Here is a 17,832-nt window from a genome sequence, read left to right as displayed (position 1 = left end):
AAAAGGCTGACCCTGGCTACCATACTGAGAACAGCTGTGGGAGGAGGGGGCGAGAGTGTGACTCCGACAGAGCAGAGAGACCATTCGGAAGGCTGCTGCAGTCCAGGTAGGTGATACTGGTGGTGAGCAAAAGAGAGAAGTCACGGAAGACTGTATTTTATATGATTTTATTTATATGAAGTGTCCAAATGAAACAAATCTACAGAAGGTGAATAGAAGTTATACAGGGGTGAAGAAAGTTGGGAGTGACTGTTTATCGGGTGTGAGGGATAATGAGAATGTTCTAAAATTGATTATGGTGATGGTTATACAACTCTGTGAATATATTAAAGACCACCGATCGAATCCTATTCTTTAAGTTAATTGCATGCCAAGCTTATATCTCAACAAAACTGTTGTCAAAGAGATGAGGTAGTAGCTTTGTGAAAAATGGTAAGATACTAGAAATATTTTGAGGGTAGAGCCCTTAATATTTGCTGATGGAATTAGGATAAAAAGAGTTAAAGGGTGATCCTTTACTCTTAAGTAACTAAAAGATGGAATTGCTAATTTCTGAGTTGACACAGATTGTGGAAGCAGCAGGTTTGGGGAGAAGTTCAGGAATTCTGTTTGAGTCATGCGAGACACCTTTGTAAAAATTTGGAGTAGATAATTCTATATACTAAACTCTCTCCCTGTATATATATGTATGTGTATGTATATATACACACAAGTATATGTATGTGTGTATATATGTGTATATATACGATTTGTATTTTAAAGACTTTTCTGGTTATGTAGGATTTCAGTATCGCTATGTGGTTACTATTATTTCATGGTTAATTATGAGGATTTAACAATTCAAAATGATTAATCATGAGTAATAGTGTCAAGTAATTAATACATATAATTGAAATAATGATGTACTTAAAACTGATTGTATAACAATTGCCATGCTGAGTAAGAAAATGATTTTATATTAGCAAATCAGTAGGGAAGGTGACAAAAAAAAGCTGGGAAATTTTCCCAGTACGTTTGTTGGCTACTTGCCATTATTTTGTGTTTTTTATGTAACGTCTAAATTACTAAATTCCTTAATTTCTAAAAGTCCCCGAATATAATTCCGGATTCCCTAATCTACAGATCAGATTTTTTTTCCAATCTCCCATATGCTCTGGTTTGGTTTTTTTGCTTGTTTGTTTGTTTCTGTCAGATCAAATCACTTCCACTTACTTCGGCTGAGCCTTGGCTGAAAAACTTACAACAGCACTCTCCGTGGCTCACTTTTAACATACAGAATGCACAACAAAACTTTGTATTGTGATGCCTGATTACAAAATCAAAATGATTTTCTCTATCTTTAGTACTCAGAAACTCAGCCTCTCTAATTTATTGTAGCAATTGTTCATGGAACATTGCTAGTATAGAAATAAATTAAAATAAAGTATGTTAAAAAAAAAAAAAAAAGTTTCAGAGAACCAGGATAGAGGGAGATGTGTGTTCTTAATGCATTTTTTTTTCCTTTGAGTCATTTCTTTTTCACAAAAGAAATTAAAAGTTAATGCCATTTCTCATTGTGCCTTCCAGAGAAGAGAGTGAGAGTGTGCTGACGCTGAAAGGCTTGACCCCGACTGGCATGCTCCCCAGTGGAGTACTTTCTGGAGGGAAGCAAACCTTACAAAGCGGTAAGCAGGCCGATGGGTATGACTTTGTGCCTGGGCATCGCAGTCAGCTGTGTCATTAGAGCCCTGATTTATTCATTCATTTAAGCTCTGTCTTGGTCTTCAGTTCTTCTCAGCTGGCAGAAGGGCTGAAACCCCAATCAGTTTGATCAGTCGTGTCCAACATAATAGCTCCCTCATTCTCTGGAATGTGGTCTTTACTCCACCTTTTCCCATTCCCTCATTCACATGTTAATCTACGTATTCAGGCCTAACTATAGGACAGCTCATTTAGGTTGCCTACATGCACAATAGGTCTGATGACTTTGAGCCAGTCAGTTGTTAAAAACAACTTTTTAATTACATTTTTAATAAGTGTTCCAGTTAGCTGTTTCATGTATGAGATTAACACATATATACACAAACACTAAAATACACCTGTAAGTCTAGATTTCAAGGAGATGATTTCATTATCCTCTTGAATGGAAAATGGGAGCCGCATGTATGTTTTCTCTGATTTATCAGTTGAAAACATAAGAGACTGAGTAGAACCACATTTTATTTTTGAAAAAAAGTAACATTACCTTTACAATACAGATTTTTTGTCAAAATGTGAAGCTTTCTAGACCAGTACCATCCAACAGAACTTTTTGTGATAGTGGAAATTTCTGTATCTATACAGAAGCTACATATGACTGTTGAACATATAGCAAATATAACCGAGAAACTAAATGTTTTATTTTACCTAATTTGTATTAACTTTAATTTAAATAAACCAGGAGCTAGTGTCTACCATGTTAGCAGCACAGTTCTATATATTCTTTCGCTTTTGTTACTTTTGTTATCAATTTTAATAGATATTAACATTTAGAGTACAATTTAAACAATAGAAAATTGCTATTAGATGAGGCTTTAAAAAATTAAAATCAAAATATGCTATGAAATTTTTCAAAACATTCTCAGCCTCTTGCTTATTTTCTTGTATCTTTCCTTGAATCTTGTTTGTATTTTCTATCCCTACCTGTCAACCTAGAAGACTCGCTATTCTTATTTATGGAATTTAGATACACTTCTACATGAAGAGTAATCAACTTCATGAATAGAGTATTTCTGAATGTTCACATCATGGCTGCATCACGATTACTTTCTTTATTTTCAGATGAATGTATTCCAAATCAGTGTCTTTCGAGTTTTTACAAAAAGAAAAATATTTTAAAATGAAACTACGAAGACACATAGTATTGAGAAGTAAACCACCCCCTGCAACCGCCCACTTTAAATTTACTGCTAGGAACTTTTTTAACAACTTGTAAAAAAAAAGTTTTTCTACCAAATAAAACATCTCACTAAAACATGAGCATAAATGGATTATTTACATGTCCAAAATGTACTCTCTACCTGACTGACTGAAATCTAGTTTCTGATGAGTACAATTTAAGATACAGCAGGTATATTGTCAGAAACTGTGGACTACATTTGCTTTAGAACATTTAATAGTGGGCACTACATAGTTCTAATATGTCAGTGCTGTGTGATTCTGGATGTGTTGCTTTACTTTTAAACTTAAGTTACCTAAGTTTTTCCAGTTCTTTGTTTCATTTCCAGATTTTTACCTGTGTTTTTACTTAGGTTATTCAGTTTTCTTTTATTTTAAATCCATTGGTTTGTGTTTTTCTGTGTTGAACCTATACACAAACACACATCCATATAAAAGACATATAGAACCTTTCTATATGGATTTGAAAAATTCCTATATATTTTAAACCACAGACATTGATACGACTCCAAAATGTATTGCCCGATGTCCTTCAGTCTAAAAGGGGAAACTCCTAACGTCTTTGTTATGTAGCTCTTCTCTCCATGGTGGTAACCATTCTCCATTTTTATCATAAGGAATCTAGAATCCACTGTAAGTAAATTATAGTGCACATTTTTGCAGTTGCTATAGTTTTAAAATCTTGAATTATAAGAAAAATGCAAATTAAAGTCAAGGGGTAGAATTTTAATATTAAACATATCAGAGTTATAGAGAAGTTTTGCATTTTAAGATTTAATTAGGGAAGAGTAAACTAACCTTAATAACATAGAAAGACTCATACACTTACATAGTGAAAGTTTAGATGCTAACCTTATTACATAAATTGCTGATAAAGCAATGAGCTTTTAAAGTTCTGCCTCTGAAATATGCTGTTGCTGCATATTTATATGAACCCTCATACAGATATATGAGTTTTCAGTATTTAGGCTGCCTATTCTTTAAAATGCTGATAGAATTATTGCCACTACTGGCACATTACCACTTGATTTATAACATTTCAAGAATTTTACTTCCGAAAAGAATATTCCAATAAGGAAAAGAAAACATAATTGGGCTTGCTGGGAAAAGAAGTCCAGACTATATTATTTGTTTCCTTTTTTCTTTTTCCTTCACCCTCTTCCTACCCACCGACCCCCAAATCTAATCATGCCTGATGTGTTTATCTTTAAGGAGTCACATGCATCATCTCCCTAGACACTTTGATTTTTATTTTTCCTGTAAATTTGAATCCCCCTGCTTTTGCATCACATTAGGAAATAGTGCTATTTAATATTGGCTACTGTGAATGATCCCACTGATACTGTAGCACTGCTTCAAATTCTGACATTTTGTCTGGCATTTTTAAACGAAATCACCAAGCATAGCAGAGGTTTTACAGTAGCCCGTGAGAGTCAGAAGCACAGTTGAAATTTATATAATCCCTTACAATTCGGTTCATGTAAAAGAAATTTTCCTAAGTGTTTTCCTCAAGGGTTAATTGTTTGTTATTTATTTAATGGGCAAAAACCTAAGCATTTAATTCAGATAGGCATATCCAGCTCATAAATTAAACATAATTTCTGTGGTGTTTTTTTTTTTTCTTTCATTTTAGCATTTCTGTTTTGTTATGTGTGCCAGAATCTAGCACTTACAGGAACATTAGTTCTCTTAGCTCCTTTGATGGTCACTGATTTGTTCTTAGAGTTAAAAAATCCTCTGCTCATTTTTCTCATTCATTTTGCACCCCCTTTCTTCTCTTCAGCTACTGTTGAGGCTATTGAGGCTGATGAAGGTAAATTGGCCAGTCCCCTTTCTGTTGTACCTGCAACAGATAAGGGCTCTGCTGGGTGTATTCATTTTTTTGCTGTAGCTTGTACAGAGTGTGTGGGTGTTGAGCTAACAGTTGTGGCTCAGTATTAACCAAAATGTTCTTGCTTTAAAGGGGAAAATGTCCTTCTATGGTTTGTTTGTTTGTTTCTTTCCCTTAAAGCTATGTTTGACTTTTGTATATGATGAATAGTCTAATCACAGAAAACAAAAGGATTATATATTTTGAATGATGTGGGGTGGGGGTTATGGCAGCTGTTTTGACCAGTAGCTTATAAAACAGTAATCTGTGAGCTGAACCATGTCCCTCCCTCAAATCACTTTCAGGAAGCACTGAAGAGAATAAAAATAGCCATCTTAATTCTAGTCTTCAGAAGTTTGTAGCCAAAGGAAAAAAAAAAATGTTCATTTAAATAGTGCTTTGTAGTTCAACATTAATTTTTGTCTCTAAAAAACAGTCCAACATGAGACAGCTGTATATGAGATGAACAGTTCTGGTAATCTTAAATCAAATTTCAACCTACTGCTATTTGTATGAGAATTATCACCAGCAAAATATTGTAGAGTTCAAAAGTATTTAGTGGCTGTGGAAGTGGCCGATAACAAGAATAGTGAGTATCAAGTAACACTCAATTGATGAATGTGTACTGAGTGTCTGTTCTGTGCCAGGCACTGTACCAGGAGCTGCAGGGGAAATCAAGAAGTGTCCATCTCCAGCTGTGTCCTAGCCCTGCTCAAGGACAGTAGAATTCAACTCTTTAGTAATTGCTTTTTACTGACTGCTTTTTAAATACACAGTTATAAGAGAACTGCGTATCAAAATAGGTTTTAATATGATACATACCATATCGTTTGGAAATTTCAAAAATAATAATTTGAAGTTCCCCTTTAAAACAAAATTCTTCAGTTGTATTTTGTTCTTGCAAGGTAACTTTTTTGTTTTTCTCAAAATTATGTGCATATGGTCCTTTGGTATGATGTAAAAAGTGCCACTTCAGACTCCTCCAATTTGTACATGATTTGGACATAGCAGGGGAAACGATAGCACTGTAAGAGAAAATACAACTGCTTCCTAAATAGCAGTGAACACACTGCTATTTATGTGGGAATTCTCTATTCCTCTTGGCAAATTCTAATCTGCAGTGTGCATTCTTGTTGATAGTTTGGCTGTTTTCTGTGGTTTCTGTGACTCTGTGTTGTGTTAAGTATACTACCAATGTAAATTGCTAATACCCATTGTCTGACCAGCAACTACAGCAGAGCACATTCTTCCATACCAGGATGGACAAAAATGATTAGAAATGGAGCCCCATTCCAGAAGTATGCATTGTTCTAGCTAGATTTTTAATTTTAACACTGCCACCCTATTGGCTTTTAAAACCTAGAAATTCCACTTTTACCATGTCAATTAATTAAATCATTTAGTAAATGATAATGATGACAAACTGTTGTACCTGTTAATTATGATGAAATTATATTCACAGTAGTCTAAAAAAACAGTAGAGTACCACTTCGTGCCATTCTTTTGTACTTCAAAATAATTGAGTTAGTTTTCAGGGTGGGTGCTCGTTAGACAGCTCTATTATTCTGCAATTGATGACTAAATTAGAGAAGAATTAAGAAGCTTTGCTTTGGGCCTTGGTCTTTCCCCATGTCCCCATCTTATTCCTCTCACAGTTGACTAATCACCATTATGCTAACCTTTAAAATGCAGACGGGGGAGAAGTATTTCTCATCGTTTAATAAGTATTGAAACGACTGTGTATATCTTTTAGGAATCTCATCCATACTAACGAAAGGCACTGCACATTTGTGTAGGAATGGCTGGTAAAGTTGCAGCTTGAAACTGCTTTCCTTCCTGCTCCCCCGCCCCAAATAAGGTTGGGAGGATAAAGGTACCATGAAATTGTCCTCAATCAGCCATGGTGATGCAGCCCAGTGAGCATTGGTGATTGGCCCTGAAATACCTGGTTTGCACTTCGCAGGGAGTAAAGCAAACTGATGTCATTGGTTCCCCATTTATGTGTTTTATTTGCAGCTCACCAGTTGGTATACTCACTGAAGAAATCATTAAGTTTTTTGTACAAATGCCTTAACTTTCTCTGTAGCACACTAAAGATGACGTTAAACAAACAAACAAAATTAAATATCATTCCCACTTTGAGAATTCCATGTCTTGATTGAATAGGACCAAAACCAGCTCAATTCATTTTTGCTAAATCTTGTGAAAGGCATTTTTTCCTTGTTATTATTTAACCATCACTTACATCTCCATTGATCAACTGAGTTTTTCTTTTACTTAGGCAGTAATGGATACCAGATGAACATCAGTTTGACCTGTTCACTGCTGAAGGGCAGACAGTGCGTTTCTACTTAGTGATCTTATCTTGACTTTTTTGAATTTCTCTTTTCACTCACTCCACATGCTTCCAAAGTTGAGTGGAGAAACAGGAGTTTATAATTTCAGTTTTTTTCATGCCATCATTGAGTTGCTTGCCAAGAAGTTCTTTCTGGGGTTCTGCAATGGCATGGAAATGCTCTGGTTAATTCCTTTTCTAGCTCCTTCTAGCTTCTGCTTTAAGCCCTTTACTAGGTTTTTAGGTATACCAGGCATAGTGATTCCACTGAATTTGCCATTACTAGCGCAATGGAAGAATACAAAGAGGGACATGCTGCAGCCTGTCTAGGCTAAGGTGTTTAATGCAGTTAATCATGCTAATGCTGTAGCCAGTTGATGCTGGTTCTAGAGGCTAGTCCCTGAAAGCAACTTTCCTCTTTATGTGTCCACTTTGGATTTCTTTAATCTAAACGTTCATGAAGACAGGAGAAATGCTTAATAACTTCAATCTTAATAACTTCAAGAGGACATTTTGGTTGGCAAGAGACATTGGCTGTTTTCAAACCTTTGGTTACCTCCGAGTATGGTAAGGAGTCTGTTGTGTGGTGTGCAGGTCCCGTCACTTTGTTCTTCACTGAAGGATTCCCTCTCACTGCGAAATCTCTAACATCACCTGCTGCAACAGCTGTACTTTTTGTTTTCCTTTGGATAATTCTGTTTTCTTTTTTAATGGTTTTCTGTTTAGCTATCAAAGGATTTTCACCACAACATAAGATCACTAGCTTCGAGGAAGCCAAGGGCTTAGACCGAATTAACGAGAGGATGCCACCTCGCAGAGATGCCATGCCCTCTGACGCCAACCTTAATTCCATCAACAAGGCTCTCACCTCAGAGACTAACGGCACGGACAGCAATGGCAGCAATAGCAGCAATATTCAGTGACCACTTCCTGTTCACTTTTTTTTTTTTTTTTTTTTTGAGCTGCAGGGCATGATGGGGATTGCTGCATATCAGCAGTTGGATGTTCTTGCCTCTGACAGTAGCTTATTTGCTCTGGGGGCCAGGAATTGGATTCAGTTTACACTATCATTAAAAAAGAGGGAGAGAGATAGTAAACTATATTTTGGTGGGGGTGGTGATTAAACACCTCTTTTGGGTATGCCTTTTAAAAATGCTTATAGAGAAAAAAAAAATTTAAAAAGAAAGCTAATGCTAGTATATACTGCAATGTTAGGGGAATGAACATGTTTTCCTACTGCATTGGGGACTTCTAGATAGGTTAATGAAAGGCCTTTTATTCTGTTACTGGACATGAAAACTTTGTCTAATTTCTTACTCTATCGTACGTTTACAGTCGCAGCACTAAAAATGGATGACATCAAACATTTTTAACAAAATGATGTACAAACTAAGGACTATTTATTGATAATGTTTTGCTACTCTTGTCAGACAATGGCTATAAACTGAATTAGGCAGTCTTAAAAAAAAAAAAACAAAAAAAACAAAAAAAAAACAGAAAAAAAAATAACGTTGCAAATTTGTTAAAATGCCAAAAAGACAGTTTAATTTTGTACAGATTATGCTTACCTCAGGTTTCTTTAGTGTGCTTGAATGCCCTTCTTTCCATATAACACTTATCTTATTAATTTGGCAATGAATATCTTTTCTTTAAGTTTAAAAAAAAACTGGAATAATTACATCTATCTTTTTTTTGCTGTTTATATTTAGGGATTTTTGTTGATAAAATCAAGTCTTGGTTGTGGCTTGCTGAATTAAATATTTATGAGTGGTGCATTTTTAAGTATAGTGAACAAGACACCATATTAAGTACAGTGATAAAGCATCTATATTCTGTAAAAAAAAAAAAATCTGCCTATGCATGTTTTTTAAGAAAAAAAAAAACGGCTGTATCGGCCTGTATGGGACTGTAATGCGCTTAGTGGTCTGACATATACTGGAAATGTATGTATACTGGCGTACTTTATATTCTCTAAGATGCTTAATGCCTTTGAAATTTTGTAATCAAAAAAAGCTTTGAAAAAATCTAAAGGGGAGAGTATTCTTTAAAGTTTTTAACATAAGCTTGTCAGTGCACATGTAGATGGTTAGCATGTTTAGCAAACCTCGTGAAATTATAATAAGTTTGTAGTTACATGTGAAACTCTAAATGCATGGTAACTGTTAACGTCATAACAGTTTAGTTATTTTGTTCTGTTCTGTCATGTGCCACAAAATATGTACTTTTTTCACTTTTTTCCCTTTGTATATCAGTTACGGGTTACAACTGGTTCATTCTGAAAACAACAACAAAAGTCCATTCATATTTTTTAACAATTGTATAAGTGCCCAAGTAATTCACTACAGCCTAAAGCCTTGCCTTTGTAATTTGACTTCTGATATGTTGGCAATCAAAGCATGCACTTGTAACAATGAAAAAGAAAAAGCATTTTATATTACTACTCAATAAAATGTGCATGAACTTACGGAATTCTCATCCTTCCACTGAGTCCGCTGAAGGGATTTATGTGCACAACCACCATGTGTCTTCTAGGTGCTGGCCCACCACCATGCATCACAGGTTGACTCCAACAGGCTTCTTCCTAGGGGCCTCGTGATCTGAGGGGTGGTGCCTACTTCCACTGTAAGAATCTTGGTGGATTTGTGTCTCAAATCAGATAAGAGAAGTCGATTTAAAGAGCAGATGCCGTCTTCTGGCTTCCTTGAGGAGCCAGTTAAGAAACCAGAGCATTCCTTTTTATTGAAAACTAAAATTAATTTGTTATCAGGTTGTTTCAGTTGTATTGGATGCCCTATTTGCTAAAGCAAAAAGTATTAGGCTACTAAGTGCATTTTCATCACAGAAGAGAGTTGCATTTGTTTTAATAAGAAAATTTGTATTCCCACGCTTCAGCTACTATCTAATCACCCGAAGATTTAAGACACACCCAATTTCAGTTTGTTTCTAACATTGTTCATCTTCAGTGCACTTTGTTTTGTAAAATAAAGTATGCCTGTTATATTAAATAATAAGGATATGGCAATTAGTGGTATAGCATCCCAAAACAAAGATGTTCTAGATATAGTCTGGCAAAGACTATCCCGAATTTATTTTAATTAATGCAGACATTTTTTTCCTGTGGATATTTCTCCATCCTAGAAAAAAGTGGCAGCCAAGGAAAATATTTAGATGCAACTTATTAGAATGATGTGCAAGAAACGATGGTTCGGGTATCATTGTGTTTATTTTCTTTCTTATAACTGCAGAGAAAATATCCTGACTAAAATTCATTTTTTTGGATTCCTTTCTTTTACAAATTGTGCTGAGGCAACTATGGCATAGAAATAAACATTTGACATTAAAATAAGCAGTTGATGTGAGTATTGCTTTGGTGTTTCTGATCAGTGGTTAGGAAAGTAAATACTGTGTATTTTTGCATAATAGTTTGGTCTCTCAAAAAAAGTTAATACAGAACTAGTTATTTCTCCAAAAGTGGCAACACTTCCAGACCATCAATTATTAGGTCTCTCTCCTTCACTTTTGGAGAAATTGTAGAATTCTTTCATTGCTTGTACCAGTCTACATCTGGTTACACACAGACATACACACAGAAACCACCTCCTGTCCCCCGTCCTCCTGCACCCAGTCCCAGGGTGACTTCACTCTCATGGGATTCAAACTCTGCTGAATTTTCATCTGTGTTTTCAAGGATGAAGAGCTAGATTTGACTGACCCTGCATCAACTGTGTTTCTTTCTAAAATGTCCTCTACTTCTATGCTTCTTAAATGGAATTTGAAGAAAAGAAAGAAAAATCTTCAGAGACCAAACTTGTGCAATGAGGAGAACAAACTGGAGAGGACGAGAAACATCTCTGCTCATCTACGGTGTGGGACTTGGGATGATGTCAAACCTGGAAGTATCTCATGGCATTAGCCGAGAACATGGTGTCATGGTAAAGCTGAAATCCTCAGAATGGCCTGAAACACTTCCTTCCCTCTCACCCTCACCAGATCCATATTTCTGTCCAGAAACCAGGGCCCCCAACATGAAGTCAGCCCCATAGAGGCACCATGGGAATGGTCTTACTTAAATGTCTCACACTTTTACTTGACTGCGTCATGTCTCTCACTTACTGGACCCCTCTTGTCACACTCCATTAAGAAAAGGGGACCTTTAAATTTACCCCACCAGTTTCTTCAAAACTGAAAGCCCTTTGAGTTCAACAAAAAGTTGATCAATTTAAAGTCTCTTTAGTTGATCTCCGCAACTGAAGAGATGTCCTTTGCCCTTGTTATGTGGCTTTCCACTTTTATTCATTGCTGAAACTCCTGGCCTCTGCCCTGTTCCTTTCACTATTTTAGGTTCTTATTTTTTCCATATACACACACACAAATGTTGGCAATCTTAACAACATACCAGGCTTTATTACAGTGTTAAATGTCAGCATTCCATTGTACAGTGAGTCATTGTCAGGCTCAATGCTGAGCTGCTCTTTACTTTTTGTTTCATGGATATTCCTTCTTTGTATATTAACCAGAAAAGACCCTAGCTAGGCCCTTTCATGAAAAAAAATATTTTTTAAAAAATGCTTACATAGAAATGAGTAGCAGTAAGTAGTGAAAGTATTGTTTTACCTGTATCTGGGGATGGAAATCTTAAGAGGCAACACTGACAAATTGAAATGCATGTGGGAAAATGGAGAGCCCACAGGAGAGAGAGTCTGTTTTAAGGAAAGACTGAAGAAACTTAAAAGGTGAGCAGCAGACGTCATGATAGATGTAATACCGAGTTGGTTCTCCCAAAAGACGTTCTTTAAATCAGAAAGATGCCTAATTACCATAGAAGAGAAGTTGCTGAAGAATGACTCTGCTTAACAAGAGCGTAAGCTGCCGGAAAGTTCAAGTGCCTCTCCTTGGCTGCAAGTGTTAAACCCTGGGCAGACTTTATTCAGTGCCAGAGACACCTGAGTGATGCTGCCTGGAAGAAGTTATACTGGATGTAGTTGAAGAAACTCTTCAAAGGTAGACATTGAACTAGATGATACCTAAATTTCCCTTCAATAGCAAGATTCTAAATATCCATGCAATTATGCAGTCTTCTGAAAGCACAGAACTTTGATTTGCAAACTGTTTAAGCTTTTATTTCCAGGAGTACTGCCATGGGACTGAGCTTTCTGTATCAACCAAAGCAGCTCTTTTATGAATTTTGCTGTATATCAGCTGAAAAGAGTCTCCGCTACATTATCAGAGTTTTAATTAACTATTACAGAATATTAGCTCAGCACAAAGTTGACTTAAACTTCTGTCATAAGGCATTCTCATCATGTTATATTTTCAAATATTTTTATACCAATTGCTGGAAACATTGAGGTTTCTTAAAACTCCAGGTTGTCCTGAGTCTTACAAGGTGGGATGTAAGTGTATTCACGATCTGATTCCTGCCAGTCTCATCTACCCCAAACTTGATCCAGAGCTTCAGCCATAGTGGACTTTTTTAAATGCTCGGAAGACACCAGGCTTCCTCAACCCTCTGGGTCTGTATTCAAGCATCTTCTATGTGCAGATGTCAGCTTTGTCTTAAATACGGGAATGAGTCATTTCCTCCTCTCTAAGCATGCAGTATCCTGTACTACCTCTGTTTCGGCACTGAATCCACTGCATATAATTGTTTATTGTCTGTCACTGCAGTGAGCATTGTTGCTTATCTTTGCATTCTTCGGATGAAACACTGCCTGGCATAGTGTTTCTTGGAAGAAGGGGACTGAAGGAAGGAGAAGGAAAATGTTTTCTGGCACAGCCTTATGGTGTGGGGCACCCCCAGATTCCAAATGACAAACCCATATTGAAGAACAGCTGAACCACTTACCCCAGTTCAATGTTTCCTGCTCTTCCTCCTAAGAATTTCCTGGTTCCTGAAGGTCTGGAGTGGAGCCTACATTTTAATAAGCATCCACCAAAATTCTTATGGATCAAGGTTGAGAAACCTGGTCTAATCTATCTCTACAGCAAACTTAAAATTCAGTTCTATATTTTTATTTCTACAGATTTTCTAGCACAGGCAAATATTTTACTGCTTATCATGGCTGTTACACAGGATTATGCATGATGAATTTAATTTTCATTTATAGTTTAATGGATATGAATTTACACAAAAATGTGGGAATTATTTAAGTATGTAATACAACATTCACAACTAAAAGGTTTTAAGAAGGAAGCGGTGGGTTTTTTTTTTTGTTGTCGTTTTAGTGTATTAGACTTCACCCAGGAAAAGGAGATTGGTGGTGGTGGAGTATCTGAAGACTCCTGGTGAAGAATCAATAAAAAAAAGCTGCCTGTGCCTTGAAGAGAGTGGAATGCTTTCATATTGAAAAGATTCCTTCTTTCACCCCACCCCACCTTACCATAAAAACCACACCCATTATCACCATCAGCTTGCCAGAATTTGCTCACAAAATGCCCTTTGAATATATATTCACCACCCTTTACCTTCCAGAAGTTTTAACCTGAGTCATTCCTTTAAATTCAAAAGCACCTTCTCCAAAAAAAAATTTTTTTTAATTATTGTCAGCTGTTAACATCTTAGTAAAAGTTAACTCATACTGTTCTGACAGGGCTAGTCAAAGGCTAATAAAGATAGGTGTGTTTATAGAGAGAGGAAGACCACACTGGAGCACATGAGAGTGCCTGGGGAGAGGGCTGACCACCTGATCAGCTGGGTGCATTTATTGTGTAGCTATCACTGCTAGGCCTGTGGCAGAGAAGGGAGTACAATGAAATTCAAGACAAAATCTAGTCTCTTACAATATGCAGTGGCAGTGAAAAGAAATCAGTGTGGTGCCACACGTATTCACTTCTTTATAAGGTACTTTACACCAGTTCTGATCTACAATTAGGCCTGGGTTGGAATTTTTATAGCTCTGATATTTATTAGATGTCTGTGTGACCTTAAGAAACTCATTTTCTCCTTGGTGAAATGAAGACAATGACAGTAATTAGTTCATAAGCTTTGCATGGGTTCCAAAAGTAGTAGGCATGTTGCCCGGCAAGAAAATAGATACTCAGTAAACTTTAGTTACTGTCTTCAGCAGCACACACAGTCACATGAGTGCTTCAGATATTCCATAGGTGAAGACTATGTGTGCATGTGTGAGCACCTGTGAGTGTCTGGGGCTGAGACGGTAGGTGTAGTCAGAGAAACCTAGGCAAACCTTACTTGGTTGGAATCTTACTACTGAGGGACTGTTAAAGGGACTTCCCCAGGTCGGCTGGGCTGGGGGTATTGTTTCCAGTGCTGGAATTCTCGGTTTTCCTGCCTCTGGCCCTTTGTTTCAGCTTTCCCGACCTGCTGGCTAGGGCCCTTTGTTTCGCCTTCCTGCCTCTGGCCTGCTAGGTGTCTTGTCTCAGCTTTCCCGCCTCTGACAGGCCAGGTAGAGGGTTTGTCTCCGATTTCCCCAAGTTTGGAACTTGGAGGTGGGAGCTCTGTGACTCAAGGTTATAAATCAGTAGCCAACCTGGTCATGGAGTCAAAGATCACCCAATCCAGAGGAAGTTTGAAAGAACCCCTCTCATTGGAGGAGAACGTGAATGAGGAGAAAATAACTCAGGGGTAAAAACTCGAGCAGCCCCAGCCTGGAATGGAATCCTCTCTGGATCCTCTCCTACGAAAGCGTGGGAGCTGTCCTTTCACTCTGCCTAATAAACTGCAGTTTCGCACACTCTTTGATCCCACGACTTCTATTTGATCGGTAAAACTCACTGCGCCCTCGGGACCCCTTTCGCCATTCTGTGGGCTTAGGAAGGCCAAGCCTAAGTTCTAGCTGCAGCTACCCTGTTCCTGTGGTGGCCTAGCAGTTAGGATTCCTGGTGTTCATCCAGATGGCCTGGGTTCAACTCCCCAGTGTGGGAACCAGGGGATCTGGCTGCAGTTACTCGGGTTACACCAACCAGAGAAAAGCCGGAGAGGCTGGGGAGGCGTGGAAGGAGCTCCAGTGTGAGAGAAGAAGTGAGAGCAGAGGAAAAGATCCAGAAAAATAGTGATATGTGGACGACTTGGTTAAAGCAAAGGAGGGGGTGGGGCACAAAAAGTGATGAGAATGAGAAGCTAGGATGGAGCTAAATCAGTGTTCGTATCAGGAGGTGTTTTGGCTGCAAGCAACCAAATACCTAACCAGGTTCAAACTACAGAGACATTTACAATTTCTGGAAAAGGACATCTGGGACTTACAGGCCCCAAGGTTAGTTTGGTAGCTCAACAGCATCATCAAGGATGTTTCCGTTCTTCTCACACTGTTCTTCTATTGGCTTCCATCCCTGTGGTTGCAAAGGATGGTCACGTCCTGGCATCACTTCCTCATGCAACACTCTTTGACTACTGGAAAAAACTACAAAGTAGCCTATAAATAAGACAAAACTGAATTCATTGCTTACCACAGTAATGTAACCACTACCTTGACTGAGTTATAGTAAATCTAGGTGGGAAGGACGAAAGAAAAATACTTATATTTCTTTTGGCTAAGCTGAATCTTTCCGTGTAAGAGTCTAATAAGGATTGGAGAAAGTTTGTGACTTTGTATTTTTAAAATGGTAGAAACAACAAGGGGAGAGTTATTGAGTGAATTTTGTAGAGATAACAGCAAGTAGGTACAAATAATAGGCTTTTTCCTCAAGTTCTTTAAGATGTGTATAAAACTAAAAACAGAAATTATAAGATGCTGATGAAATAAAAGAACACCTACAAAATGGAAAGGCACTGAGTTCATTAGAACTCAGTTGATTGGAAGACTTACTATATAGCCAATTAACTAGTAAGTCAAAGACTTACTAAGATGTCAATTCTCAAATGAATCAGCTGTCTAGATTTAATGCAGTCCTAATCAAACCCCTGGCAAGATTTCCTTGTAGATATAGACAAACTGATTCCAAAATTTATATATTATAGAAAGAATAAAGAACTAGAGTAGCCAATATGCTTTTTCTAAGTCCAACAAATTTGGAAGATTCATACTACCCAGTTTTAAAACTTACTCCAAATCTATAGTAGTAAAAAGTATGATATTGATGAAAGGATGGAGACATAAATTTGTGGAACAGAGTAGGGAGTCCAGAAATAGACTCATAAATGGTCAATTGAGAAATGTACAAAGATATTTCAATGGTGAATAGATAACTTTTAAGCAAATTAATGGTAGACAATTGGAGATCCATTGGCAGAAAAAAGGAATTTCACCTCTACCTCATACCTTACACAAAAATTAACCTGTCAAAATGGACCATGGATTTACAAAATCTAAAATAATAAGTATAAAATCTTTAGATAAAGCATAGAACAATATCTCTGTGACTTAGGGTTAGGCAAAGAGTTCACATGGATGATGACAAAAGCATAAACCATAATGGAAAAAAATGATAAATTAGGCTACATCAAAATTACATTTTTTTCCTTTGTAAAAGGGATTTTTAAGAAAATGAAAGAACAAACATTTGCCTGGAAGAAAATGTGTTCAAATCACATATCTATCAAACAATTTGTATACAGAATATACACAAATCTCTCCAAATTTAATAACACATTTTAAAATGAGCAAAAGATTAAACAAACAGGCTGGAAATGGATGACAAGCATATGAAAAGATGCTCAGTATCATTAGTTACTAGGAAAATGCAGATTAAAGCCACAAAGAGATATTACTATACATCTACTTGAATAGGAAAAAAGAAACACACACACACAAAACATGGTAATGTCAAGTGTTTATAAGAAGGCAGAGCAACCGGAACTCATATATTCCTGGTAGAAATCCAAAAATGATACAGCTACTCTAGAGAACAGTTTCTTATAAAGTTACTACATGACCCAGCAATCCCACTCCTTGATATTTACCTTACAAAAATAAATACTTATGTTCACACAAAAACTTGTATACAAGTATTTAGCTACATCACTCATAATTGCTAATCTGGAAATAAACCAAATGTTCTTCAACAGGCAAATAGATAAACACAACGTAGTACATCTATCTAATGGAATAGTACTTAGCAATAACACTTTTCATGTGTTAATTTTGCTCCTCCCCCCATAAAAAGATATGTTGAAGTCCCTACCCCCATACCTCACAATGTAACATCATTTAGAAATAGAGCCATTGAAAATTTAATTAGTTAAGAGGAGGTCATACTGGAATAGCGTGGATTCCCAGTTCAATATGACTGGGGTCCTTATAAAAGGAGCCATATGAAAACGCCATGTGGCAAAGAAAACAGACATTTTAGTTATGCAGCAGTAAGCCAAGAAACACAAATGGTTTCTGGCAAACCACCAGAAACCAGAAGGAATGAAAAAAAAGATGTCACTACAGGTCTTAGGGAGAGCATAGCCCAGCTGGCACCTTAATTTCAGACTTATGATCATTAAACCCCTAGAAAATGAATTTGTGTTGTTTTTAAGCCACCCAACCTTTGCTAGTTTGTTAATAATAGCCCTAGGAAACTGATACACTACTGCTACGTAAAATTACCTAAGGCATCAAAATGGATTAGGTGGAGAAAGTGTTAAGCATTGTGAAGAGTCTGAGGCTTTATCTTGCTTAAAAGTTAACAATTTTACCTACCATAGTGTCAGTGTCATAGATGCTGACAGAAAAGATGAGACTCCTGGGTCAGAAACAAAGAACTTTATTACTCACAACACAGCAGCCAGCATGTGCTTCAGGATTCAGTCAGTTCCTCTAGCACA

The 17,832-nt window shown here is 37.0% G+C and overlaps 1 protein-coding gene across 3 annotated transcripts in view; it reads left to right on the top strand.

The window, feature by feature from the left end:
- PPP3CA (protein phosphatase 3 catalytic subunit alpha) overlaps positions 1-10,467 on the top strand; it is a 317,625-nt gene extending 307,158 nt beyond the window's left edge. Inside the window, exons 12-14 of one of the 3 annotated variants that reach the window (XM_039468188.2) lie at positions 1,567-1,664; positions 4,700-4,729; positions 7,848-10,467. In XM_039468188.2, coding sequence (XP_039324122.1) covers positions 1,567-1,664; positions 4,700-4,729; positions 7,848-8,044 — 325 coding nt within the window. In that variant the 3' untranslated portion in view covers positions 8,045-10,467. The remainder of the gene's footprint in view (positions 1-1,566; positions 1,665-4,699; positions 4,730-7,847) is intronic. The other 2 variants (XM_074396500.1, XM_039468189.2) reach the window with 2 other exon arrangements.
- The last annotated feature ends 7,365 nt before the right edge of the window (positions 10,468-17,832 follow it).

The sequence above is a fragment of the Saimiri boliviensis genome, chromosome 3 (assembly GCF_048565385.1).
Source record: "Saimiri boliviensis isolate mSaiBol1 chromosome 3, mSaiBol1.pri, whole genome shotgun sequence".
NCBI classification, from domain to species: Eukaryota; Metazoa; Chordata; class Mammalia; order Primates; family Cebidae; genus Saimiri; species Saimiri boliviensis.
The sequence above is the reverse complement of the archived record's forward strand: the minus strand, read 5'-3'. Positions and strand labels throughout refer to the sequence as shown.